At 27.2% G+C, this 27,085-nt stretch overlaps 4 protein-coding genes across 5 annotated transcripts in view; 3 read left to right on the top strand and 1 right to left on the bottom strand.

Moving 5' to 3' along the window:
• Positions 1-344: 344 nt before the first annotated feature.
• LOC113553653 (polypeptide N-acetylgalactosaminyltransferase 35A-like) lies at positions 345-5,312 on the top strand. The gene is made up of 11 exons (XM_026957102.1): positions 345-570; positions 667-808; positions 890-1,056; positions 1,128-1,261; positions 1,734-1,978; positions 2,054-2,171; positions 2,324-2,476; positions 3,388-3,630; positions 3,693-3,794; positions 3,858-3,989; positions 5,072-5,312. Exons 1-11 carry the CDS (start codon positions 345-347, stop codon positions 5,204-5,206), a joined length of 1,797 nt encoding a protein of 598 aa, XP_026812903.1. The 3' UTR covers positions 5,207-5,312.
• Positions 5,313-9,163: 3,851 nt separating this feature from the next.
• LOC113554737 (heat shock protein 70 A1-like) lies at positions 9,164-11,476 on the top strand. The gene has a single exon (XM_026958703.1). The coding sequence runs from the start codon at positions 9,363-9,365 to the stop codon at positions 11,292-11,294; it is 1,932 nt and encodes a 643-aa protein (XP_026814504.1). The 5' UTR covers positions 9,164-9,362; the 3' UTR covers positions 11,295-11,476.
• Positions 11,477-13,169: 1,693 nt separating this feature from the next.
• Positions 13,170-16,887, bottom strand: LOC113554738 (dual specificity protein kinase TTK-like). The gene is made up of 6 exons (XM_026958704.1): positions 16,760-16,887; positions 14,695-15,586; positions 14,486-14,634; positions 14,225-14,382; positions 13,566-13,759; positions 13,170-13,493 (listed from the first exon to the last, which is right to left on the bottom strand). Exons 1-6 carry the CDS (start codon positions 16,885-16,887, stop codon positions 13,203-13,205), a joined length of 1,812 nt encoding a protein of 603 aa, XP_026814505.1. The 3' UTR covers positions 13,170-13,202.
• Positions 16,888-20,746: 3,859 nt separating this feature from the next.
• LOC113553389 (discoidin domain-containing receptor 2) overlaps positions 20,747-27,085 on the top strand; it is a 244,377-nt gene continuing 238,038 nt past the window's right edge. The window contains exon 1 of one of the 2 annotated variants that reach the window (XM_026956702.1): positions 20,747-21,008. The gene's annotated coding sequence lies outside the window, so the exon portion shown is untranslated. The remainder of the gene's footprint in view (positions 21,009-27,085) is intronic. The other variant, XM_026956701.1, reaches the window with a different exon arrangement.

Consider the following 27,085-nt stretch of genomic DNA (forward strand, 5'->3'; position numbering starts at 1 on the left):
TTTGTTATCATTATTCGTTGTTATCTATTTAATGACGATTAACGCCTAACGGTAATACTGGTATAATGGAATTTATTGTTTATTGAATAAATTATAAATTGACTACTCTACAAAAATAGTGGCATATTTGCATATTTGAATATTTGCACTCATCAGTTTTTTTAATCATTAATCATAATTATAATATATTCTGTAATCTCTTTGCCCATACCGGTTCAAGTTGAAGTTCTTATTCGTGTTTATTTGTGAATAGTGTTAGGTAGACTAGACTGTAACCTAATTATAAAGTAAAATCATCTTATTTAAATATGTTCAAAAAATATTTAATTTTTTTGTAGTTAGTAATGAATTATTTTCCCAAAAGTTTATTAGAAATGAATGGGTATAAATTTTTTTTATTTGGCTGTTTATTTACATCTCTTACTTGGTCTCTAAGTTTGTATATGTATTGGAAACTTAACACTAGGCCCGAAAATTACTCAAATGTAAAATTGTTTCGAAAAGAAAATACTTATGAATATGTGAAAAAACAGAAATCTAAATACTTTAAGAATCATATGGACAAAAACGGTTTGTACATGCGCATAACATATAATACTTATTTAATACATACTTATCTTATTTAAAATTATTTATCAAATTTTTTTATTAATTATTCTTGTGTAGGTTTTAATGATTTAGGTATCATTAAAACTGATGACGATATGACCATTAGGGATAAAGGATACAAAGATCATGGTTTCAATGCTTTGGTTAGTTTGAGATTGGGTAATTATCGTGAGACATTGCCTGACACTAGGCATAAATTGTAAGTTAAAATTGAGTTTGATTGACTTTTGAAAAAAACAATTTATACATAGGAATATAATATTTAATTATTTTGTAACAGATGTTCAACAATAAAGTATGATCAAAACTTGCCTGTTGCTAGTATTATAATTTGTTTTTATAATGAACATCCACAAGCTCTTTTCAGAACTATACAATCAGTAATTAGACGAACACCGAGAAAATTTTTACATGAAGTGATATTAATTAATGATTTTAGTGATTCAGGTTAGTAAAATCTAAAAATAATTTTTAATATCATTGTTTTGTATCATTATTTATTTGCATTTTTATTTTAGAAAATCTTCATGAAATTGTTGACCAATACATACATGATGAATTATTACAGGGTATAGTCTATCTTAAAAAAACTGATAAAAGAGAAGGACTTATTCGTGCAAGATTATTTGGAGCTAATTTAGCAACTGGTCAAGTAATTAAAGGATTTAATTATTACTTTTATAATTGTTATTCTATTAATTTATGTATACAAATATCAAAGAGCTTAAATATGCATTAGCTTAGGATATTTGTTGTATAATGACATATGAAATAATTCAAATAAGAGAAAATTTCCAAAAATAAAAATGTTAAACAATTATACAATAAGATTATAGTCACACATAGGTATATAATATAATCTTCAATTAGCAGTCAGTATCATGGGTATTATCTCGATACCTAATGTTTTATATCTCTGACCATCCATACTTGCCCATTTATTTATTTGATTAATGATTTAAAAATAAAAGAAGGTTGCCTAGTAAAATAATTATAAAGTACATTTGATCGTAAGATTTTTTATGTGTATTTTTCAAAATTATCAATAACTAACTAAGGTATTTTAACTGTTTTCTTTAATTAAATAATTTTTAAAATTTGGTTAATTTGTTTTATTTAAACAGGTTTTAATATTTCTTGACAGCCATGTTGAAGTAAATATTGATTGGATTCAACCACTTTTGACAAGAGTTCGTGATAATCGTACACAAATTATTGCTCCTATTATTGATATTATTCAACCAGATACATTTGATTATAAATCATCTCCATTGGTGAGAGGTGGTTTTAATTGGGGATTAAATTTTAAATGGGATAGTTTACCAAAAGGTACTCTAATCACAGATAAAGATTTCATAAAACCAATCAAGTAATATATTATTTAATGTATAATATTCAATTAATATTCAATTAATATTCTAATTCATATTTATTTTAATTGTAGGACACCTACAATTGCTGGAGGTTTATTTGCTGTGGATAGAGAGTATTTCAATGAAATTGGTCAATATGATTCCGGAATGAATATTTGGGGTGGAGAAAACTTGGAGTTATCATTTCGAGTAAGAAATAAATGATACCATGTCTATTCTAAATGATTTATAATGCATGAGTAAGTTATTTATCTTAGACATTTAAGTTAACTTATTTTATATTATTTTAATTATTTAAAATCATTAAATATATATATGTTTTCTTTCATTTATATTTTTAGGTATGGATGTGTGGAGGTTCTCTTTATATTGAACCATGTTCACGTGTTGGACATGTATTCCGGCAACATCGACCATACTCAGCTCCAAATCATGAAGACACAATGGCTAGAAATTCTTTGCGTCTTGCAAATGTTTGGATGGATAATTATAAAGTGAGTTAATAATGCTTAGTTTACTCTGAAACTTAAATAAAATAAATGGCAGCTGATCTTATACACAAAAGTATGATTCACTGTACATGGTAGGTTTACAAATGGTTTACTTGATAGGGTTGAAAAATTAGTGTTGTCTGACCCTCGTTCAATGAAAACTGATTGTAGCCAGGATGTTTCTTAAGTTGAACAGTGTATAGTGATGTAATATGTTATTTAAAAAATATATAATGATCTACTAACTATATTTAACTATATTTATTCTATTTTAAAATTTGTTGTAAGAAACTAATAAATAGTTTGGGTTATATACATCAATATTTTTCATTCTAGTTATGAAGATAATCTTTTAGTTTAACTTTTTCATTAGGATTTATAGAAGTTCCTATTCCTCCATTAGTTGTCAAGATAATTATTTAGATGCCACAGCTATTTTTTTGTAATTTATCATAATTGTTCAATAGTCTGAGTATTTTTTGCAAAACTAGAATTTTCAAAAATTCTTGTTGATTTTTATTTGGTAATAATTATTGTACAATATAATACCTTGGCGACAACACAAATATTCTAATATGACAGCTACACTAAGTTTGACTATGTATGTGTGTAATGTGTATATAAGTACATGTGTAAGTGATCATGCAAATGCAGAATAATTATGATAATGATAATAATATTACCTACTCAGTAATAAAATTGGTATTAGTAAATATATTAGATTACCAGTTTACTAAACCAAAATTGTTGAAAATCATTGATTGTTGATACTTTCACAATTATAAACATATAAATAAGTTATATGACTGTGATCACAATTTATTAGATTATTTTTTCTTTTTGTATATCACATACCAAATTTATTTTAGTTATCTCTAAATTATTTTTTAAAATAATAAAATACTGTTTCACAGAAATTTTTCATTAATAAACGAATGGATCTACTGCGCTTAGACTATGGTGATGTGTCTGAAAGAAAAGCTTTACGTACCAAACTAGGATGCAACAATTTTGAATGGTACTTAGAAAATGTTTATCCTGAAATGTTATTACCTACTGATGAAGCCGATCGCCTTAATAAAAAGTTAGAAAATGTTGAAAAACCAGTTTTCCAACCTTGGAATAAACGAATTCGTAACTACACTGCAAAGTTTTTAGTAAATATTTTTATTTTTATTCATATGATATAAATGTATAACAATTGTTCTATTGATTTTAGATTAACTTGAGCAATACAAATTTGTGTATTCATCCAGCAAAAGGACACCAAACCAAAAATAGTAAACTTGTTCTCAGATCATGTATTACGAATAAAGAACAGGTTGGTAATTTATTTATAATTGTATAAAACTATTGATTTTTAAAATTCAAGAAATTATTTTAGATATGGTATGAAACCGATAAAGAAGAATTAGTTTTATCAAAACTTTTATGTTTGGATAGTGCTTCAGGAAATCCAATTATAGGAAAATGCAGTGAAACTGGAAGTTCTCAACGTTGGAAACACACAGATGATGTATGTTTATAAATTACCAATATTTAAATTCAAAATCTATAAAATAATATACTTTATCTTACAATAGAAAGTTACTATGTTTTAAATTTTGATTGAAAACTTTACTTGTGCTTTGTACAGCAGTTATAACATGGAAATTTATGTGATAGGTTTGGTATGATCAAATCATAAAGTAACATTCTACTGTTTGTCAGTAGTATTTTTTCATTACTTAGTCTGCAAGCGCAAAATAGTATCGTTCTTCCTTAAAACAAAGCATATATACAATTTATAGTCTTAGTAATTAGTATATACTTAAGTTGACAGAATAATTATTGATCAAACTGAATCCATTTCATCTAAAAAATGATTAATGATTATACAAACAATTCTTAATTTTTTTAACAGTATATTAAAATTATTATATTTAATAAAAAAAATTGATAAAATAATTTTATAAATTTATTATACGTTTATTGCTGGACTATAATATATGTATGTTCTATGTATAACTAAAATAATAGTATATTTCATACTCTGTTAAAACTAACTACTGATTTTCATCAACATTTTTCTTACCAATTTACTAATAATTTTACTATTATTTAATAATAATTTAGTAGTTATGCTATAATTAATATATTTATGAAAACTATTAAAAGAAAATGTAATAAGCATTTTTATAAAACGTAATGTTTGATGCCGTATCAATTAAAAAAAATCATTTTGATCATAATAAATTTGTAACTTTATTTAATAATTAACAATTAATATTTAAACAGACTTTAACACAATGTTGCTTTTGCATAGGAACAAAGAATTAATAGAAAACATAATGCACACTTAAAATGTGCTTCTTATTAATTTAACATATTTAATTTTACATCAAGGATGTTATATATCACAAAATAAAATAAGTTCAATACATTTATCTAAAATATTTTCATATTTTAATTTTCTGACAATGTACAGTAAAACAACATTGTAAGACTTATATATTTCTGAAATATTTCTTTTACCTAATATTTAAAACTATAGTAATTTGTTTTTTTTTTAATTTTGTAAGTTGATGTTTTTAAGAATATATTTTTTTTTTTTTATAGAAGGGAACTGCATTTTATAATTTAGCTGCTGGAACATGTCTTAGTGTAAATGAGAAGAGGATAAATGCAGACGTTGTAATGAACATTTGTAATAACGAAAATTCATACAACAAATGGAATTTAGTTATTGTATGATTTGCAATATACTGAAAATGTTATTGGATCTATAATATTGTAATTAACACAAACAGTATTATCTATATTGTATCGAACAAAAACCATAAAAAACAAATTTTTTAATATTTTTATTTTATTATAAATGTATATTTAATTATGAACTTTAATATAATATAATATTAAACGTCTATTTATATCTAATTATTTGATATTTTGGAATTTATTATATAATTAGTGGGTATTTAATTACTATGATAATATAAATATGTAAATACCATACGTCCAAATTATATAATTGTTATTCACTATTGAATTAATATTACCTTAGAATTTTACCATAAACAAGAAATATAACAACATCATTAACATTGTAAACAATTTAAAAAACATTGTGCGTTTCTGAGTACTCTGTAACTTTGGAATCAATTAAAGTATCACATATTTGGTTTGGGTGATGCTTTAATGGGTCATTATTTAGATTAGGTAAATTTGTTATAGGTAATCCAATTTTGGCTGGGTCAGCTAGTTTTTTCAAAAATGCAATAATAAATTAATATAATGTACATTGTACATTTTGAAATGGATCAGATATTTAATAACATTTCGCACATGTGATAAGTGCCAACTATTTTAGATATTAAAAACATTTTATAATTATGAAGAAATGACATCATAAAATTAACTAAATGTATAGGTATCAAATTTTTACCAAATAGTTATTGCATAAAATAGGTATTTAAATTAATTTTGTAATTAAGACTTTAAGAGTTTTAAGTCTTGTAAACAATGTTTTAAAATATGGCAAAATATTTAACATTGTTACTTATCATTAAAATATGTATAATTTTTCCAAATTTAAACTTGAAAATATCTATAAAAAATAGTTTTATGTATTTTTTTTTAATATTATTACTGTAGAGCTAGGATTTCTATGCATTTGCATGTTTTTTTCCTTAAGTCAAAATTCATTGGTTGTCAGATATGTCTACAATATGGCTTATTCTTGATTAAATGGTACAATTTTTTTTCGCATATACATAATAACATAATAATACATATAATTGCATACATATACATTTTTGAGAATCTTGTTAATTTTTAATGGTATTTATTTAATGAACGTCTATAATTATTGGTTTATTTGTCGAATTATTGTAAATATACTACCTATCTAAATTAAAATGGACATAATACCAAAGAAGAATAAGGAATTTAAACATTTTTTTTAAAAATGAGTAACATTATAAACGGTGATTATAAAACGGAAGAAATAGATCTTAATATTACTTTATATCCGGGACACATCATGTCATTTAATTAAGCTCCAACAACATCGTGTTATGTGGAAAGGAGTTTCAGCCAATAAAAATCTTCGATTTAATCGCGTAATTTTTTACTAAAAATACTAGAAGTTTTAAAATGTTCATGGTTTAAACAAAGTTAGTAAAATTAAGTATTTTAATACAAATATAATAGTAGCTTATGTGGGATCTTTGTTTTTTTTTTTGAATTATAAAAACAAATACATTTTTATCATCGATGAATACTTCCCAGTGGCGGAAAACTTTGGGAAACGGACATTTTCATTACTTTTCGATATAAAAAAAAATCAGGAATAAAAGAAATTTGTAGGCAAAACCAAATTTTTTTTTTTTAGTTGAACTCAAAAACGAATAACTTTAGATACTTGAAATGTTCACAAAATATTTATATTAGCATTTCCTAAATATGAATAATAATTTCCTAAATATTTTCTTTTTGAACTTTTTAGTAATTTGGGTCTATAAATATCTTTTTTTAAAATACAATATATGTGTGGAAACTTTGTTTTTATGAATTATTAAGAATTATTAAACAAGAAAAAAATGTATATTGTTACTGTTAAAACATTATTTACTGTTATTTGTTAAAACATTTACTGACAGCATAATTAATAACCATATTAAAAATCAAACAATGTCATAAAATATGAAGAAAATATACCCTATGACAGTATTGTTGCAAAGTTATACTAAAAATATGTTGACAACATTATATCAGCATATTGTAGAAATATGATTTTCGCTGCCGAAACATTATGTGACAATATGTTGTCATAAACAAAAACATTAAAAATATTCTGGACAAAACCTTATCATATTCCATTAATATTTAAAATTTGCATGAAACATGTTGAAAATATATTAAAAATATAATATTTCTGTATAAGCATTAAGTGAATATAACAAGAAAGATTTAGAAAATTCGAGAATATTCTTGAATGACCAACTCCATAGAAACGAACGTTGTATTAAACTTTCAAACCTTAACAATAAAAATTGAAATGTTCATAATTTTTTTACTAAGTCAAGTCTAAAAGTACTAGAGGTTTAAAAAATGTCGAAGTGTTGACAAATATTGTAAAAATAATCATTTTAACTTCAAATGCATATAAAATAAAATTGTATCAATATATTTCAGTATTTTAATACAGATATAAGTATATAACAGCAGCTTATGTGAGAACTTTGGTGTTTTGAATTATTAAGAATTATATCTATTTAACTAAAGTTCTTGAAGTTTTAAAAATTCAGACTTATTTCACTTCAATTACAATACTTGATTAAAAATCAAGAAAGTAAAAAAATTGTTGATTTAAAATTTCCATAAATGGATCAAAAAGTATCAGAATAATTAGAAAATGCTGATATAAACGTGTGTTGAGAATTCATTCCAGTAATTGTGTAAGGAGAAATAGTTAATATACGAGTGATTATCCGATGTAATAAAAATTAACACGTCTTATAGTAAATTACTAAATTGGTCAACTCAGAATCTCGTGGTAAAACATAATTTAATATCGTCTACCTATGATATTCCTACATAATATAAAGACATTTAAAAAAAGAAAATAGTGACGTCTAAATATATTTATACAAGCATTCTGTGAAAATAACAAGAACGATTGAGAAAATTCGAGAATGTTCTAGAATGAACTATTTAATAAAGCCGTTGTATGAATAAGATTTTCAAACCTTGTTTATAAAAATTGAAGATATACATATACATTTTTCACAAAGAATACTAGAATTTTGAAAATGTTTGTAGTTTTGGCGAATTTTGTACAAAAATAATAATTTTAACTTCAAAATTCAAATGCATATAAAAACAATTGAACCGAAGTAGGTACTTTTAGTATTTAAATACAAATATAAGAACAGCTTATGTGGAACATTTACTTTTTTGAATTATCAAACAACAAATAAATCTTTATAGTACCTATATTTTTTCTCAGCCTAATTTAAAGGTAAAAGGAGTTTGAAAATATTTGAGGTATTAATATATTTTAGTATTTTAATATTAATACAGATATAAGTATATAAGATATGACAGCAGTTTATGTGGAAACTTTGTTTTTATGAATTATCAAACAAGAAAAAAATGTATATTGTTACTAGAGAAAAAAAATTGTTGATTTAAAATGTCCATAAAAAGATCAAAAAATATCAAAATAATTAGAAAATTATTATGAGTAGGAAATGCTGATATAAACGTTTGTTGAGAATTCATTGCAATAATGATTTATGGTTTTTTGTTTTTGAATTAGAATCAAAAACAAAACATTGTTTGAGGAGAAACAGTTATTATACGAATGATTATCTGAAGTAATAAAATAATTAACACTTATTTAAAAAGTAAATGACTAAATCGGACAACAGAGAATCTCATAATTTACATACAAATGAAAACAAAAACAAAAAAAAAATATAAACAGTAAACACTCGGCGAAAATAACGCGAAAGACGTAGAAAATTCGAGAATGTTCTATAACAGTATAGTGATTATTAAAACACCGTGTTAAATGTGTTGTGGTGAAGTAGGGGGACGGCGCGGCAGTCACAGCAGCGCTCGCGAAACGTATCGAACCTTCTAGAACGTTCCGTCGAATATATATAAACGTTAGCAGCGCGGTGCCGGGCATCAGTTTGAATTTTGAAGCGTACCAGTGCGATTGAGCGAACGAGACAGATACAATCTTGCGCTATTCACAGATTTTTCCAGTGCATTATTAAACACAAAGTGACTTAAATCGTTTTCGAGTTGTGCGCGTTATTTCTGTATACGTTTTAGATTTATTTAATTTCTATTCGTATTAATTTTACGTGAACAAAACCTGCAACCTTTTGGCGAAGAAATGGTCGGAAAGACGGCGATCGGTATCGACCTGGGTACCACCTATTCTTGTGTGGGTATCTGGCAACACGGAAAAGTAGAGGTGATCGCCAACGATCAAGGTAACAGGACCACTCCGAGTTATGTTGCGTTCACGGACACCGAACGGTTGATCGGCGACGGGGCCAAGAACCAGGTGGCCATGAATCCCGTGAACACGGTGTTCGACGCCAAACGTTTGATCGGACGTCGTTTCGACGACGAAAAGACGCAAGCGGACATCAAACACTGGCCGTTCAAAGTGATAAACGATTGCGGTAAGCCTAAAATCCAAGTGGAATTCAAAGGTGAACCGAAAGTGTTCGCGCCGGAAGAGATCAGTTCGATGGTGCTGACGAAAATGAAGGAGACCGCGGAAGCGTACTTGGGCCGCGAAGTGACGGACGCCGTGATCACGGTGCCGGCGTACTTTAACGATTCGCAGAGACAGGCGACTAAGGACGCGGGCGTGATAGCCGGCCTGAACGTGATGCGAATAATCAACGAACCGACAGCTGCGGCTTTGGCGTACGGTCTGGACAAGAACCTGAAAGGAGAGAGGAACGTGTTGATATTCGATCTGGGCGGCGGAACGTTCGACGTGTCGGTTCTGCAGATCGACGAGGGTTCGATATTCGAAGTGAAGTCGACGGCGGGCGACACGCACTTGGGCGGCGAAGACTTCGACAACCGGCTGGTATGTCATTTGGCGGAAGAGTTCAAGAGGAAATGCAAAAAAGACGTACATTCCAATCCGAGGGCGTTGAGGCGGTTGAGGACGGCCGCGGAACGGGCCAAGAGAACGTTGTCGTCTAGCTCGGAGGCCACCATAGAGATCGACGCTCTGATGGAAGGTGTGGATTTCTACACGCGAGTTTCCCGGGCCCGTTTCGAGGAGTTGTGCGCAGACCTGTTCAGATCGACTCTGCAACCGGTGGAAAAGGCGTTGGCGGACGCCAAGTTGGACAAGGGAGACATACACGACGTGGTGCTCGTGGGCGGTTCCACGAGGATCCCGAAGATCCAGAGTCTCCTGCAAAACTTTTTCTGCGGCAAACCGCTCAACCTGTCCATCAATCCCGACGAAGCCGTAGCCTACGGCGCCGCAGTACAGGCGGCCATCCTGAGCGGCGACACGAGTTCTGCGATTCAAGACGTGTTGCTCGTGGACGTCACCCCATTGTCGCTGGGCATCGAGACCGCGGGCGGAGTGATGACCAAAATCGTCGAGCGCAATTCCACTATTCCTTGCAAGCAAACCCAAACGTTCACGACGTACGCGGACAACCAACCGGCCGTCACCATCCAGGTGTTCGAAGGGGAAAGGGCCATGACTAAGGACAACAACCTGTTGGGAACGTTCGACCTGACCGGCATACCTCCGGCTCCCAGGGGTGTACCCAAGATCGAGGTGACTTTTGATATGGACGCCAACGGCATTTTGAACGTGTCGGCTAAGGATAACAGCTCTGGGCGCTCAAAGAACATCGTCATCAAGAACGACAAAGGTCGCCTGTCTCAAGCCGAAATCGATCGTATGCTCAGCGAAGCGGAACGGTACAAAGAAGAGGACGAACGACAGAAGGCCAAGATCGCGGCCAAGAACCAGTTGGAGAGCTACGTGTTCAGTGTTAAACAAGCGTTGGACGAGGCCGGCGACAAGTTGACCGAATCCGAGAAAAACACCGGCAAACAGGAATGCGACGCCGTCGTCCAGTGGTTGGACAACAATCAGTTGGCGGACAAAGAAGAGTACGAGTACAAACTCAAGGAAATCCAAAAGAGTTGCTCTGCTCTCATGATGAAGATACACGGTGCGGGACAACCCGGTGGCGCGCCTCCCGGTGCGCAGGGTTTCCCCGGTGCGCAAGGTTTCCCCGGCTCTAGAGGACCTACCGTCGAAGAAGTCGATTAATTATTAAAAAATATATCATCTCATAATATTTGTAAATACCGTTATAAACTGCATCCTAGATTATTATTTACTATTATGTTAGATTCCCTACCTATTAGTAGATGTAAGTTAAGACTGATTTTTTTTTATTTATTGTAATGTTTAAGTTTTCTCAAAAATATATTTATTAGCTGTACAGTCTATATTTGTGTTGTCTTTTAATTTGTCACCAATGCCACCTACTACTCGTATAATAACTCATATGTATTAATTAGCATTTGCACTGCAGTTAAAATAAATAATAGTATATGGTACGATGATATTATTGTTCTTATGTGAGGTATTATTTTGTGACTACGGCCCACGATGCAGAAGCGTATTTCAATACGTACCGCTTGTAGGCCTATGGAATATTTCCGCCCTTGATTATGATAAAATAAAATCTAACTAGGTAGGTATGCAAAACAAATTTTAATTATATTTTAAATAATTTAAATACAAAAACATAAGAAAAAAAGAAATAAAATGTTTGAATACGTTCTAAACTTCTCACTAATTAGACGATCGATTTACGTCGACATTTAGTGTTCTTTCAAATGTGTCAATTCAATTCGTTTAACATTTCATTATCTATCTAGAATAATGCTTAACTGTTCAACTTCTCATCAAGTTTAGTGGACCTTAAATAATTTTTTACGCGTTTGAGGCATGAAAACGATCTCCCGGTAGTACAATTGGACAATGGTACACTCAAGAAAATTCTTAATGCTGTGTCAATACAGAAAACTTTAAAAATAATGAATTCGAATTTTATTTTAAAGCAATGCCATTGTTTTTAATAATTTAAAATAATCGTATTGACTGTTGTGGTTATTAGTTTTTTACAATAACAAGAAACTATATAATACGTCTCACTAAGTCTGCAATATGCAATACCATAAATATCGAAAAAAAAATCCCTTGAAAAATATGCTGCCTCTTAAAATTTTCCGCTGTAGGCAACGTGCCTATAGTGCCTGCATATAAATACACCACTGGCTGGCTGTATATATTTAAAAATTTTAGAATGGTTTTTAGTTATAAAGTTGGGCTCAGAAGTTAAGCATCAAAAACGAAACGAAAAAACATAAATTATTTTATTCGCTATAAAAATTGTACCACGAAAACGGATAAAAATAAGTTAAATGTTTCTGTATTGTTGAATCGACAGTACTTACACATTTAATTAAAAGTAAGATCTGACGTGTTCAAATAACTAGCCTGTTAATGATGTTTATTAATTTATTATTTCAGTTTAATAATAATATCCATTACTATTTATTGTTGTCAATTTAAATGACAATACCACATAGAAATAGGCACCAAACCACCAAGGCATCATATGGTTGTGTTAATATAATTGTTTGTGGCATAATACTTATCTTAAAATTATATTTTTTAAATAATTACAATGCAAAATGCCTCTAAAATATTTTACACTTATTACACCTTACATAGATAATAATTAATTAATGCAAAAATGTTATAAATAAATTTAGAAATTTTTTTGATAATTATTTGTATGTGACAGTAAAGGAATCTACAAAATATATTATTCTATTTAATGTTCAGAATAATACATATTTATTGCTTGTATTATGAATCTAAATTATAGTAATATGCATGGTATTTATACATTAGATTTTAATTAAATTGAATATCATGTACCTTTTACTTTAACTTACTTAAATAAAGTTTAAATGTGTATAAATAATAAAAAGTAAAAACCATTTACGTATAATAATTATTAATTAAATATCATATTATATTTATTAATATTGGTCTGTTTTTTTTATCAATACCCAGAATAAAAAACAAAAACAAAGGTTAAATACATATTAGAAAAGTTTAAAATTTAATTATTGAAACAATAAAAAAAAGTATGCAATTTCATACTGTCATAGGTTTAAATACTGTATCTTCAAGAAGGTTTAACAAATCAATGACATAGGGTCTGGCTTTTACATCTTTTATCAAACACAATTTCATTGTTTGCATAAGTACTGATGGTATACCTTTTGTAAATACTTTGCTATGACTGGGAAAATGAATATTTTGTTTAGATTCAGCTATGGATTGCAACTTTTGCCAGGTATTTGTCAAATGTGAATATGGAGTCTTACCATAAATCAGACTATATAATATACACCCCAATGACCATACATCTGATTTTTGGTTTATCTATATAAAAATCAATTTTTTTAAATAATATTTTTCATTGATATGGTTTATATGTATAGAGTGACGTCTTACTTTATGTCCTTCAAAATTAGAGCCCCCACTTCTAATACATTCTGGACTCATATAGTTCCATGTTCCAGTAGTCACATCTTTCAATACACTAGTCATGTCACCTTGTATTTTTGATGCAATACCAAAGTCTATTAATTTTAAACGACCACTGACTAAAAGGAAATTTGCAGGTTTGAGATCCGAATGAATTACACCTATTGAAAAATGAAAATAAAATTAATCAAATTAAAAATTTTTATTACATAATTATATAAAAATTATTTATTTTGATTTGAATGTTTATTGATTTCCTATACATATTTAATGTTATAGTTAGGTATATGTATCCTTAATATGATCTATAAATTCAATATTGGTTTTTTATAGATTGCTTAAATTATTATAGGTATACATTTTACCATGTCTCAAGCAAGTGCTTATTAATCATTATTTGTGAATTAATTTATTTTATTTTATTATAAATAATAAAACACCTACACATAAAATATAATATTTACATAGTTTTTCTAAACTTAAAATTAAAAATGAACTTTGTTTACAGTTATAAAATGTCCAATTTACACATAAATATATATTTTTATTCTATCCAAAAGTTAATGTCTTATGACTTTATGAGTATTTCATAATTTAAGTTATTATTTATATTTATAATCATTTACCTTTAGCGTGTACCTCACTAACAGTGGTTAACATTTCTGTCCAATAGTACATAATCATGTGAACTGACATATGTTTAGTGCCACGTATAAGTTTTGAAAGATCTGTATCACCTTTTTCCATTACCATATAAAGAATCTTCTCTTTGATGGAATATTGACTGAATTAATTTGTATATGGTTATTTAAATTTAAGTTTGTTGATAAATTTTAGATACTAGTTATTTGAGATTAAAACAAATATGTTTACAAATCATAACCTACCTGTCAAATAAACGTATAACACTTTCACAATCTTGCAAATTTTGTAACAAACTAACTTCGTTTAAGTATCCTTTAGCTATAATATTTTCAACTTCAGATAAGTCTACTTTTTTTATTGCCATCACTTGATTAGTTTCCGGATGTAAGACCTAATTAAATGAAATAAGCAATTTAATAAAATATAAACAAAAAGGGAATTGATGAGATACCTCATATACAATACTAGATCCACCATGTCCCAATGTATTAAGTATACTATACTTGATTCCTTTAACAGATATAAAGTTTTCATTGGCACATTTAATACACACACTACCTGACAAATTAGTTGATAGTTTAATATCTTCTACTTGAACAGACACATCAGTAGTAGGACAAGTAGAAGACTGAGCACGGACAACTAAATTATCACATTTAACGATAGGAGTTAGTTCTGGTGTGGAATGTTTAGGATGATCATCAAGAGGTTGGCATTCTAACTGTCTTGTTGATAAGGAAGAATCAACTAAAGAATTATAATTGTTTTTAGCCAAAGATGAAAATGATAATTCTGGTATAGAAGTTGTTTCTCTGACACTATGATACAAACTAGTATCATAATTGAATTTTGTTGTTTCAAGTGAAGTATAACATGTATCATCATTTATTACAACTGGTAATTTATTTGTAATTTCTTTATCATTTTCTTTTACAGTAATTGAACAAGAAGCTGTACTAATATTATTTTGAGGTAGTATTATAGATTCTAGATTTTTCAGTTTTTCTTTTGATTGTTCTGGTAAATTTTCTTTATTATCATATAATGATCGCTTGGTACTTAATGGAAGAGCCGGTTTAAAATTTATTTTACGAACAGTATTCCTGTTCAAGTTTGTAAATGTATCACTTGGAGTTTCTATATTACTATGAATTTGAGTTTTAATTGCTGGACGAACAAATGGAGTATCTTGCACTAAATCAAGTTTTTCAAAACTATTAACTAATTTTTTAGGTGTCTGTACTTGAAATGAACTTCCCAAATTTGCATCTGCTGTTTTATTTTGAAATAATGGCTGGTTATCATTACTGTGTTTTAAAGATCTGGTTTTTTGTCCCAATCGACTAAAATAAATAATTAAAATACAATTATTAATAATTAATAAAGACCTAATTGCCAATTTATAAATTAATAGAAATTGAATAGTATAATAAAACTTGAATTGTATTTAAATATTTCAAATAAACTATTTAGAAATACATTTTGATAATAATAATTATAAATGTTCAATAGGCTAGTGTGTTGACTGTCAACACATATTTTAAAATGGAGGTTAGCATTTGACAATACAATGAATCTAAAATATAATAATATATATTATGATAATTATACTTTGTTAGAGTTTAATTACTTTTTTCTAAATACTGATGTTTTTGAAAATCATCATTATATTAAAAAGATACATTTATTATAATTTTAAATTTAAATGTTATTTGTTTACCAAAACCAAAATAATAAAATTAAAGTACATTATACTTTGTCTCAAACGAGTAATCTCAGTTAGTGACCAAATTTTGTCCGGTTCAGAGAGTCAACACCTATTTATTAAATCAGTTTTTGTTCCTGACAATTCGGCCAAAAATTGCTTTACTATATTAATCTTAATAAAATGACGCTCCTGAGAGAGAAGTATTTGGTGTATGTTAGCCGTACCATAGTCGTATCTACAGGGGAGGCAGGACGGGCAGCTGCATCCCCAGTGACTTATTGGAGGATTTTATTATCTCAGTCCTTTATATTAAAATATTTAACAATTAAAATTGTTTGTATTCATAAATACATTCAAGTAGATAAAAAAATTAAGAATATAATCTTACGATTTGCCTCACCAGTGTGTTTTGGATAAACATGAGTCATATTCATAGTTGTCACTAAACACAGAAGCTAACCTGAGGTTACTCTTATTTGAGACAAACTTAATATAAACATTATTGTACTTCTTACATGATGAAGTCAATATTAGGCTATTTAATATATACACTTATTTATTATTAATTTTTATCAAGTACAATAAATATAAAAAAAAAATGAATTACTATATATTATATAGATAATGTATAACTAACTATTTATTATTTATTCATAATTTATTGTATAATCTTTCACGTAAATGTCAAGAGAAATATTTTTTTAAAAAAAATCAATAAATCAGTTAAGACGAATATAAGACTATTTAATACACGAGACCTGAATAATAATATATTTATATATCCAATAAATGCGTACCACTAACATACCTAGTGATTGGTTTTCTTGGTCTAGAATATTTTAGTTGTAACAAAGGACATGTAACATAATTGTCAGTTTCTCCATCGTTTTCTTCGATATTATTGTAGAATTTTGACCCCATATTACGATTCATCATATTCAATTAAAAAGTTTAAAAACTTATATGATTTCGTATACATTCTGTGAAATAACCATAAACATTTCAAAAAAATAAATTATCATAGTCACTGAATAGAGATAATAATTGAGAAATAAGAATAGGAAGCATACACTGTCTAAAAGTAACAATAATATTATATTAGTACACATTTATACACAAATACATGATATTAGAGAGTGATAAATGATAAATTTTTAACTTATAAGCTTAGCTATAATCTAGTAAATAGTAATGACATTTATTGACATGATCATAAGATCAGTATTCAGTATTGTGTGATAAAATTATTATGAGAAAATTCAAAATAATACTTAATGGATTTTACCACAGAATAAGTACCTGGACGGAACAAAATTAGAATTTCATCAATTATTATGTTCTGAAATGTTACCACTTACCGCACTTCTGTAATCCTCGTTCATACAAAATCTGAAAAGACGTAGGTATTTCAATAAAAACATTATTTTTTGTATACCAGGGTCACTATATAAAGCCCGGCAAATTTAAACTGAAAACACATCTCTAATATAATATATTTGATTAAAAATAGAAGATGTTGTGTTCATTCTATATTGAACGCATTTTATCTACTGTAATCTGTTGATATTACAGTATTCATCATCCACGTATGTTTTATAAAATTAAAATTAATAAGAAATTAACATAAAATAAACAATAATTGAATAATATTTGATCAAAAATGTGTAATTATTAAGTTATAACTTTTATTAAATTAAAAAAAATATATATATTATACTGTTCAAGTTTTTAAATTGTAAATTAAGTAATTTTAGATTGTGAGAAGAGCGATGAATGTATTGGTTTTATAGTGATGTTTTTGATTTTTAATCTAAGCTTTGAGAACAGTAAAAAGTTTTGATTTTCAAACTTAAAGATGCTTTCTGGTACAAATTGGATCTAGTTGGTACTTTAGAGGAATCGAAAGTAAAATATTCTTAGTAATTTTTCTCAAAATAATTAAGTAATGCTCAAAAAAATAGGGAGGGGAAAGGGTGAACAGGTGAATAAAACTATAAATAACTTAAATTAATCAACATTTTATTATGTATAGTTGGATCTTTAGTAAAAATTACTACTACTAAATTTATAAATTTTAATAGTTATTTCGATTATACAACATTTTCAACAGTTTAGGTACTACTAATTACTACTACTATTGAATAGTTTTTTTACTAGATTTAGTTTTACTATTAGATTTAAATAGTTTTCCTTTTAGATTCTAAGAGTTTGACTACTAGATTTAATAATTTTAATACATATTGTATTTTAATAGTAATTCGTTATTTGACACCCACCGTTGGGTGTAAGGGAACCCCTTTATAAGGTGTAATGGGAATCGATCGCTACGTCTACCGGCTCTGCTTACCACTTCGTAGCGATTTTCATGAGGATGAAGCTAGAAATAGTCTGCCGAATTTAGCCATGTTAGGTATAGGTAGATTATGTAGTTTATGCGTGTAACTTTGGCTACGGAAAATTGAGTGACAACTGGTCGATAACGGAAATGTTCAAGTAATTCCTCTACGTTACATATTATAATTTAAAATACTAAATAATATTATGCTATTTTAACTACCTACATATTTTTGAAGCGGATATAGTATAAAAAAAAAGAAATAGGTAATATATAAGAACTTAATTAATATTATTATTTCATAATAGATTAATAGCATACCTATGTCTTAATTAATATCAATATATGTTATGGAAATGAACAGATGATATACCTAAAATAAATATGTTATAGTATTATAGTAATAGTGGTACAGATTTATTTTAATTATAATCATTTAGTTTTATGAGTAATACTTGATCGATTTACACCTTTTTTTGAATCTGAAAATAAGGACAGAGTAAAAATTACAACAATAAATTATTCAAAATTATATTATTTTATGTCAAATTTAAATTGAAAAATGTAGTGGATATTATTTAACTAAAATATGTAAAAATTACCTAATGATTTTTTAATTATTAACTGTATGCTTTTTATTATATTCGTAGAACTAAGAAGTATTTTTTATAATATATTATAAATGATTTTTTACGTACAGAACTTCTACAATAGTTATTGTAAAATGAATAATTTCTTTTATGAATAGTAAGTTTTATTTCCATTTTGCTTTATTTTTCTAGTTACTAGTGGGTTTTGTCTCGTGAAGTTGTACTTCTTTTAGAAAACTGATCAATCATTCACCAATGTTTATTTTGATAATTTGATGCATTTAAAAATCTACTAATTGTTGGTAATTTTATATTTTTACAGAAAATTATAAAATTAATCATTTTATAGATAGGTATAGCTTATGGTTATCTAGATAACCGTGGTATAGCAGTAATTTAACGCGGTAAAATAATAGCAGCTGGTTACCTTTCTCAGAATAATTATCACATTCATGATTTAAATTAAATTATACATTAGGTATAGTAAACCAGTAACCACAGTGAATGGCGACGCGAGAGATTTATTGTGACACAATTGTTTCAAAGCTAAAATATGGCGCGTAGAACCTAGTAGGTACTGAGAAAATATTGGATATTTAAGTATTTTATATTTATCTATACAATTTAATAAAATATTATAGTTTAGGTAAGTAATTAAAATTAAATAATAAATATTTAATAATTATTATTTTGATTAACTAAATTTAAATACGATAGGAAAAAATGTGGGCAAGTGTGAGTAGATCACTAAAAATAATTTTAATAGATCTAATGAATTTATTTGTATTTTCCAATTATTAAGAAAAGTACTGGATAATTCTTACTTATTTGACACTACTATACGTCTATACCCTCTAAAGCTCAAATTATTAACAAATTTCAATTTTCTTTATCAGAAAAGATATTGAAACATTTTTTATTAGATATTAAATAAAGTGTTTTCAAATAAAACAAAATAAAGAAATAATAACATACACCATTGTAAAATCTATGCTGTAATAATATTATATTCATCGCTCCGTTAAAAAAATATCATATAAAAATGATAAAACTATAAAAGTGAGTGTTGCTTTGAAGTTTTAAACTTGGTTTCGATATTTAAAAATATTTATGAGTTTAATATAGAAAAATCACCAACAAAAATTAAGTAAAAACTTACAATTGCAGAGATATGTGACAATGATTGGGGTTTTAAATTATACAAATAATTCAAATAATTGTATGAATTTTCTCGGTATAAGTAACGGAAATTATAACTAGGGTTAGTGGTGCGTACATTTAAATTAAATTTTTTAGAAACAGAATTTTAATTTTAGACCCACATATTACTAACTATTGTATTCAACCGTCCATATACTTCATGTATACAAATATATAGGTACTTACATACATATATAAGTATACATATGCTTAGTTATAAATTATAATCGGTATATTGGACGCTAAACCGATAGCGGTTGGGATGGACGCCATCGGCGCTGTCGATCAAACTGAATAGACAATTAATAATAATTTAATATACACGGGTAACGTTTTCCGTGCCATTTTTGTGTCCCACTTTGGAGACATTACTGAGCACGAATAAAATCATGGTAATTTTTTTCTTTATAGATGTATTTCTCATCGAACCATATTCAGATTCATAATTATATAAGCTTATCATTTGTTAATTATTGCGCTATGCTAACACAATAAACCCTATCGCCATAATATATAAGTTTCGAACTTGATGTCCGGCACAGATGGCGGCACGGGTATGCAAGTGCGAAACGTTTTCAGAGGGATGATGAGGCAGCGCACGCGCCCTCCACACCCCCTGACCACGTTGTTTGGTATTTGGCCGCCACAGCGACAGTCCCGTGTGTCACGCGCTACGTCGACCGACAGTTGCGGTGCGTTTCGTCTGCGATATTCGTATTTTGTTTCGTGTTTTATTATTTTTTTTTCCCACCGAAAACGTTTTATAATTAAATTTTTTTGTCCTTTTTCGCGATCCGAGCCTGTAAATGTTCCGTTCGCGTCTCAAAGGTTTGTTGTTCGTTTAATAACCGGGAATTGAATTTGTGCGTGTGCGCTGGTGCGTCTACAGCGGAAACGACGGTTGGAAAATCCACGTGAGTTAAAAAAAAAATGTAATATATTACATAAAAAGAATTTATTATTCGGTATAAATGTATTCCGTAAACTCTAATAATATAATATACTTGTGATTTATCATTTATCCTAGGAATACCAAAAAAAGTATATAGGGATCGAATCACCTGCTACTAAGTATATAATTATAGTTTTTGAGTGAAAATTATCTTTTTCGCAGGGATGTCGGTTTCGTGGTAGCTGGTATAATATGACGAAAGAACTGCTTTCTTTTACCCAAAATGACACATTACTCGTTTCTCATTTTTTATGTTTTATCATAGTAAAATAAAAAAAAGGAACACAACGGTTCAGTTATGTTATATGACGTATTATAAAATGCCAACATTGTATAAAGTGTGTGTGTATACGCGTATGCGCTTGTGTGTATGTATGTGTGTCTACTTTGGAACGACTCCAACAGCACAAAAGGACACGCGAAAAGTTTTAAGGGAAATATTGGCAAGACGTGCCAGTTCCTCGACTTTGCGCGATAAGATTGTTCTCATGAAGTTTCTTTTTTTTCTACACTCACTGGTTGAAAACTTAAATTTATTTATTAAAATACAAACAAGGTATAGGTTATAAAAACGAAAAACACAACTCGATGGCAGTAAATGTTCATATTAGTAGTCAAACTTTGAAATACCTACGTTTTTTATAATTTGTTATATTATCTGTTCTAAACTTACTATAAGTTTATACAGTGACGTTAAAATAATTAGCAGTTTATAGATATTATATATTTTTGTTTGTAGGTATTCAATATGTTTTAACCTTACAAAAAATATATAAAAATCAGGATTGGATTCAGAGTTGTCTCACTTTTTGAAAAGGGTGGTAGTATACATTTAAATATACATATTACAAATGTTTATCTTGTGAATTCATAACAATTGTATTCATAAAAAATCTATTACTTGTGGTTATTATCATTTAGAGATATAGTGTAAATGTGTTGTATTTAAGTAAAACGAATAAATAAAAATATCACCATAATTAATTTTTTTTTAAATTTTTATATTTTTATAAAAAAATGTGGAATTATTTAAATTACCTTAATGTATTGAGATACAGGAAATTGAATTATTTTATGATGGTTTGATGGTTACAACATTTACCTTGATGCCTTAGGAGACTTAATTCTGATGTAAATATGAAGGGTTAAACCAGACTCACGGTTTATTTGATATAACTTGTAGATGATAAGAATAAAACCTGATATTTATGTCTAACCGTTTTCGTGTCTCTATACTGTGTCTGCTAGTAATTATAAATGCCTTAATATATTGATATGAATTAGTTGTACTGGCAAAATCACCACGAGTCCACGGATATTGTTCGCACCCTACAGTAGAAATATTTTTCCTGGTTAAAAAAACCAATCGCTTTTTCTCTATCATATAGTTAATTTAATATATATTTCCATTATACATAATTTTTACACAATAAATTGGAAGGGTTCAAGAGGATAGATTTCCTACTACATTTTTTATTTAGTCAATTTAGAAATTTTAAAAATAATTATGTTTTATTCTGTTAAATAAATTACGGTAGGTACTGACTGCGCATAAAAACACCCCAATAATAATGTAGAAGATAATATAATAAGTGAATGGATAAGAAATCACTGTATAAATTTGAAATTAAAATAAATATATTTCCATAGTGGTTTATTTTATTTATAATTGTTTATCCCTCTTATTACCATTACGAACAAAATAATAACTATGATACTGCATTCTAAGCTATTTTATTATAATAATTGAGCTAAACATCTTAACATAAACAAGTTACATTATAGACGAGTAGTGTGTAATAGAAAGTATTTGGTAATTTTAATAATTGATAAATTTAAAATGCCAATGCTGGATGCACATGTCATATTTAGAATTCATTAAAGTTGTTTATTGTTTAAAGATATTTGTATATAAATTTATGATTCATATGTATAATAAAATTATAATTTAAATTATTCTATAAGTATAGTTATATTTTAAATTTTCTCAATGGCGTTGTAATTTAAAAACAGCTGGTACTTAATCTTAAAATACATACACAACATAGATATTGTACAAATACAACTACAAATACAACGACTCTAAACCTAAATAATTTATAAGTAAATTCTATATAATCATAATATGTAAATTAGGATTGCTTTTTTTGATTGGTCTAATTTTGAAGAAAAGTGATTGTGTGGTGATCAGTCATTAATATTATTAACTTTATTTAATGAATCTACATTTTTATTCAATTGTTTACAATCTTCTCAATGTTATATTATTTTTCTGCTTTTTTTCTTAAACCCTTAAATTCTTATAAAACTTGTAATTAATTGCAATTATTTCTATGTACATTTTTTCTTACTATCTTTGTTATTATTTAGATCACTGACCGTCAACCTTTATTATTATTATTATTTTATAATAAAGTATTATTTTGTAAGTAAGAATTATATATTTAATAATAAATTAAAAATAAAATATAAACGTAGGCATATTTTTATTAGTAGTTTTTAGTATAGGCGTAGTTAGCATAAAAACGAAAAATAAATCGAATTGCTACTTGTCTACTTATGTATTATTAACATCTAGTTATAATTAAACTAGAGTATGTTATTATGGATTTCTTTGATGTTTAATATTATTTATTTTATACAGAGAAATGCTTCACATAAATGTGTTGTATATTGTATTAAATATCAATGTTTAAGTATAAATTATGAAATATTAACAGGTATTTACCAATGGACCGTTGTAATAGTAACAATTTAAAATATCGAAATAGTTTCAATGTAATTAATAACTATTATACATACTGTTACCGTATATATAGTCTATTTAAACCATATTGAAACGTTTCATGATAAAATAAAGTAAATATCTTTACTAAGTTACCGTCAATTATGCCGGAATGGTGGACAAGTGGATTTACGGTGGTAGAGATTTCTACGAGGTCTCATTTTGGTGAAAATGTAGATAAAAAGGAGGGTTTTTTACTACCAAAACCTTTTAGACATAAGACTTTAAGAGCTATATAAGAAAATACATTCGGTAACCCTATAGTACAGGTCACTTTAGCTTAACATTATTTTCATTTATGCTTCAGTGGATAGATTTTTGTTGTCTTTTGTATTGTAATTTATATTTAACTAGGAATTTATATTTGAAAGCAATGCATTAGGAAAATGTATTAATTTGAAATAATAAAATATTATTAAATAATAATTTGTATTGTTAAAAATGTATAATGCCTATGTTTGGTATGTGAAAATGATTTTTGATATAGTAATAATACGCAGTATATTATTGTGTATTATGAATGTATGAATTGTTTTTAATTATGATAGTAGGCAAAACCCAACTTAAGAGTATATTGGTAGATATACAAGGAGTAAATTGTTTATAAGCATTTAGTTTATTTTATTAATATAATTTTGAAGTTTTAACATGTTGGGTGTTAGTGTGTTACATACTCTTCTTGTAAAACTTATCTCGGTATATACAGGTAGTAATTTCTAATTAGTACTGTATTACTATTTTTTCTCATTATAAAATTTAAAATTTAATAAGTAATATAAAGCCAATAATCTGAGGTGAGACACTTTTCGGCCATTCTGGAATGTCTGTTCTCAGCTAGTACACTAGTTTATCTATATCGGTCACCAATTTAAAATATTCATAATTATAATCGCCGTAAACTATGTTAATATTTAAAAATAATAAATTTTCATTTGCAAATATCAAACTTGATGGAAGAACATGGTAGAAATGTGTGGTTCGATCATGCAGTGTTAAATTATACACTAGTAAAAATTACCAGATTATAAAACCTAATATAAATCATATTATTTGTATACACGCGTTATATAAAATAGAAAAACAAAAAAATAACCAATAAAATAATTTAATATTGACGTTAATTTTACATTGTTTTGTTTAGTTTTAATTAAATTTTAAATTGTGTAGTTTAATCCGAATCACGAACTGAATTTTATTTTTTATCTGTGCAAATTTCATGATGTCGAATAATGAATTATAAGTAAATAAGTATACATATTTTGTTATGAAATTGTATTTTATAGTTTTATATGTTATTAAAATAATGTAATATTTAGAGTTTTTTTTACTATTATAACTGATTTAATTATATATGATGATATGAAATATTTTTACTATGCATAATAATATTACTATCTACAGATTTCATTTTTTAAATTTTTTAAATAATAAATAATTATAATCTATTAATATATTGATTATTATATATAAATAAATTGTAAGCTCATCGAATTTAGCTTTACTTTATAGTTATTAAAATCTGCCGAGGCATAATTCGTTACGATTATTTTGAAAGGTAAATTATTAGGAATTTATAGTTCTATGGTGTATATCCTTACAACGATAAAGGCATTTCCTTCATCGATAAGTGGAATAGAGGTAGTCTTTACCCCCTTCATAACTATTTGTTCCTATCTGAATGGCTGGGTGGCTTGCTCAGTTTCGATATCTTGGGTCAAGCCCTTATTTTCGTTCACGGTCACGTCTTGTTTTAACAATATTATTTCCCTTCAATTTTCACCACTATCCTTCACAAGCTCTAAAAAGCTCAAAGTGTAACAATCATTACCAAAAACACACAAGGTGTAATCCCTCTTGTAATCCTTCAAGACGCATATGTTCCCGTTCGTTTTTGAGTGTATTTACCCAACACTATACTATGGTTGTGGTGCATTCAGGCGCGTTACGAATCCAAAACCAATTCTCTTATGCGGGTGATTTAAAGGTATGTGTGACAACTCGCTCTTTGTTTTGTAATCTACTCTACCTACTAAAAAGCATTTCAGTTCTATAATTTATTAATTTAATTAATTTATTCCATTTAAACCTATAAATCTTGTCAATGAGCACATATTAGAATTGTATCAATATTAATTATCTGATTTCCTTATTCAATTACAATAATATTAATATTATGTTATATTTATTAAAATATTGTATTATTTTAACCCATATATAAGCTATAAATTCTAAATTTATTAAATTAACGATTTTTTGCATATTCAACAGATTTTTATAAAAATGATTTAGTTGATATATTATTTCGGTTTGCCGTATGTTTTATTGTAGGAACAATAGAATACAATTAGCAGCTATATGTAAGTCGAATTATTTTTCAAATTAATATATTTTTTATAATTATTATAATTATTATATAATGTATAATATTTTAATCGTCAATGAAAATCGACAAAAAAAGTAGGAATAAATCAAAAACTACTAAAATACTTACAAAATATGTAGATATTTTTTTTAAAAAAATTGAGCTTTTTCAATTAAAATAATCTAAATACAAATTTTTAATCAGATTAAAAGTATATCATTCCGATAAAAAATATGAATTAACAATGAATCAGTTTCCTATTTATAACTTTTAATTTATAGATACTTTACAGGTATACTTACATGCAGTAAACAAAATTTGTAATAATTATCTACAAAAGCCAAAATTAAATCGAGTAAAAATATATTGAAAATCAATACTTGGTTATTAAATATTATATTTTGAAGTAGTATGTCTTTGGTATAAATTACAAAAATATACATTCATTTATATATATACATATATTAGATATATCAAAATTTCATTTATTTCTGTATTTATTGGTAACTATCTATATAATATAAATAAAAAATATTTGGGTTTTGTGGTACAAAACGAATTTCTTTTGTGATCCACTCTACAGCGACTTATATATAAGTTGAAAAACAGAGCTATAAACACTCACCAGGTTTCAAGGAATATGTATTCAAAATTTGATATCAATTGAATAAGTAGTTCCAGAGATTAGCAAGTACCAATAAACGCATAATTATTTTTATATAAAGCTTAACTGTTCAAGCCATTTTATTTGTTCTAATTATAATATAATAGTTATTACTTTATTATAGGGTTTTAATTGAAATTATTAAATTATATTAACTTTGTTTAAATTTGGTTTTCATTTGGTAAAATATATGTATTATAAAGTTAATGAATTATTCTTGTCAATCTTCATTTCAATTATTTGCTT

Source organism: Rhopalosiphum maidis, chromosome 2 (assembly GCF_003676215.2).
Source record: "Rhopalosiphum maidis isolate BTI-1 chromosome 2, ASM367621v3, whole genome shotgun sequence".
In the NCBI taxonomy this organism is placed as follows: Eukaryota; Metazoa; Arthropoda; class Insecta; order Hemiptera; family Aphididae; genus Rhopalosiphum; species Rhopalosiphum maidis.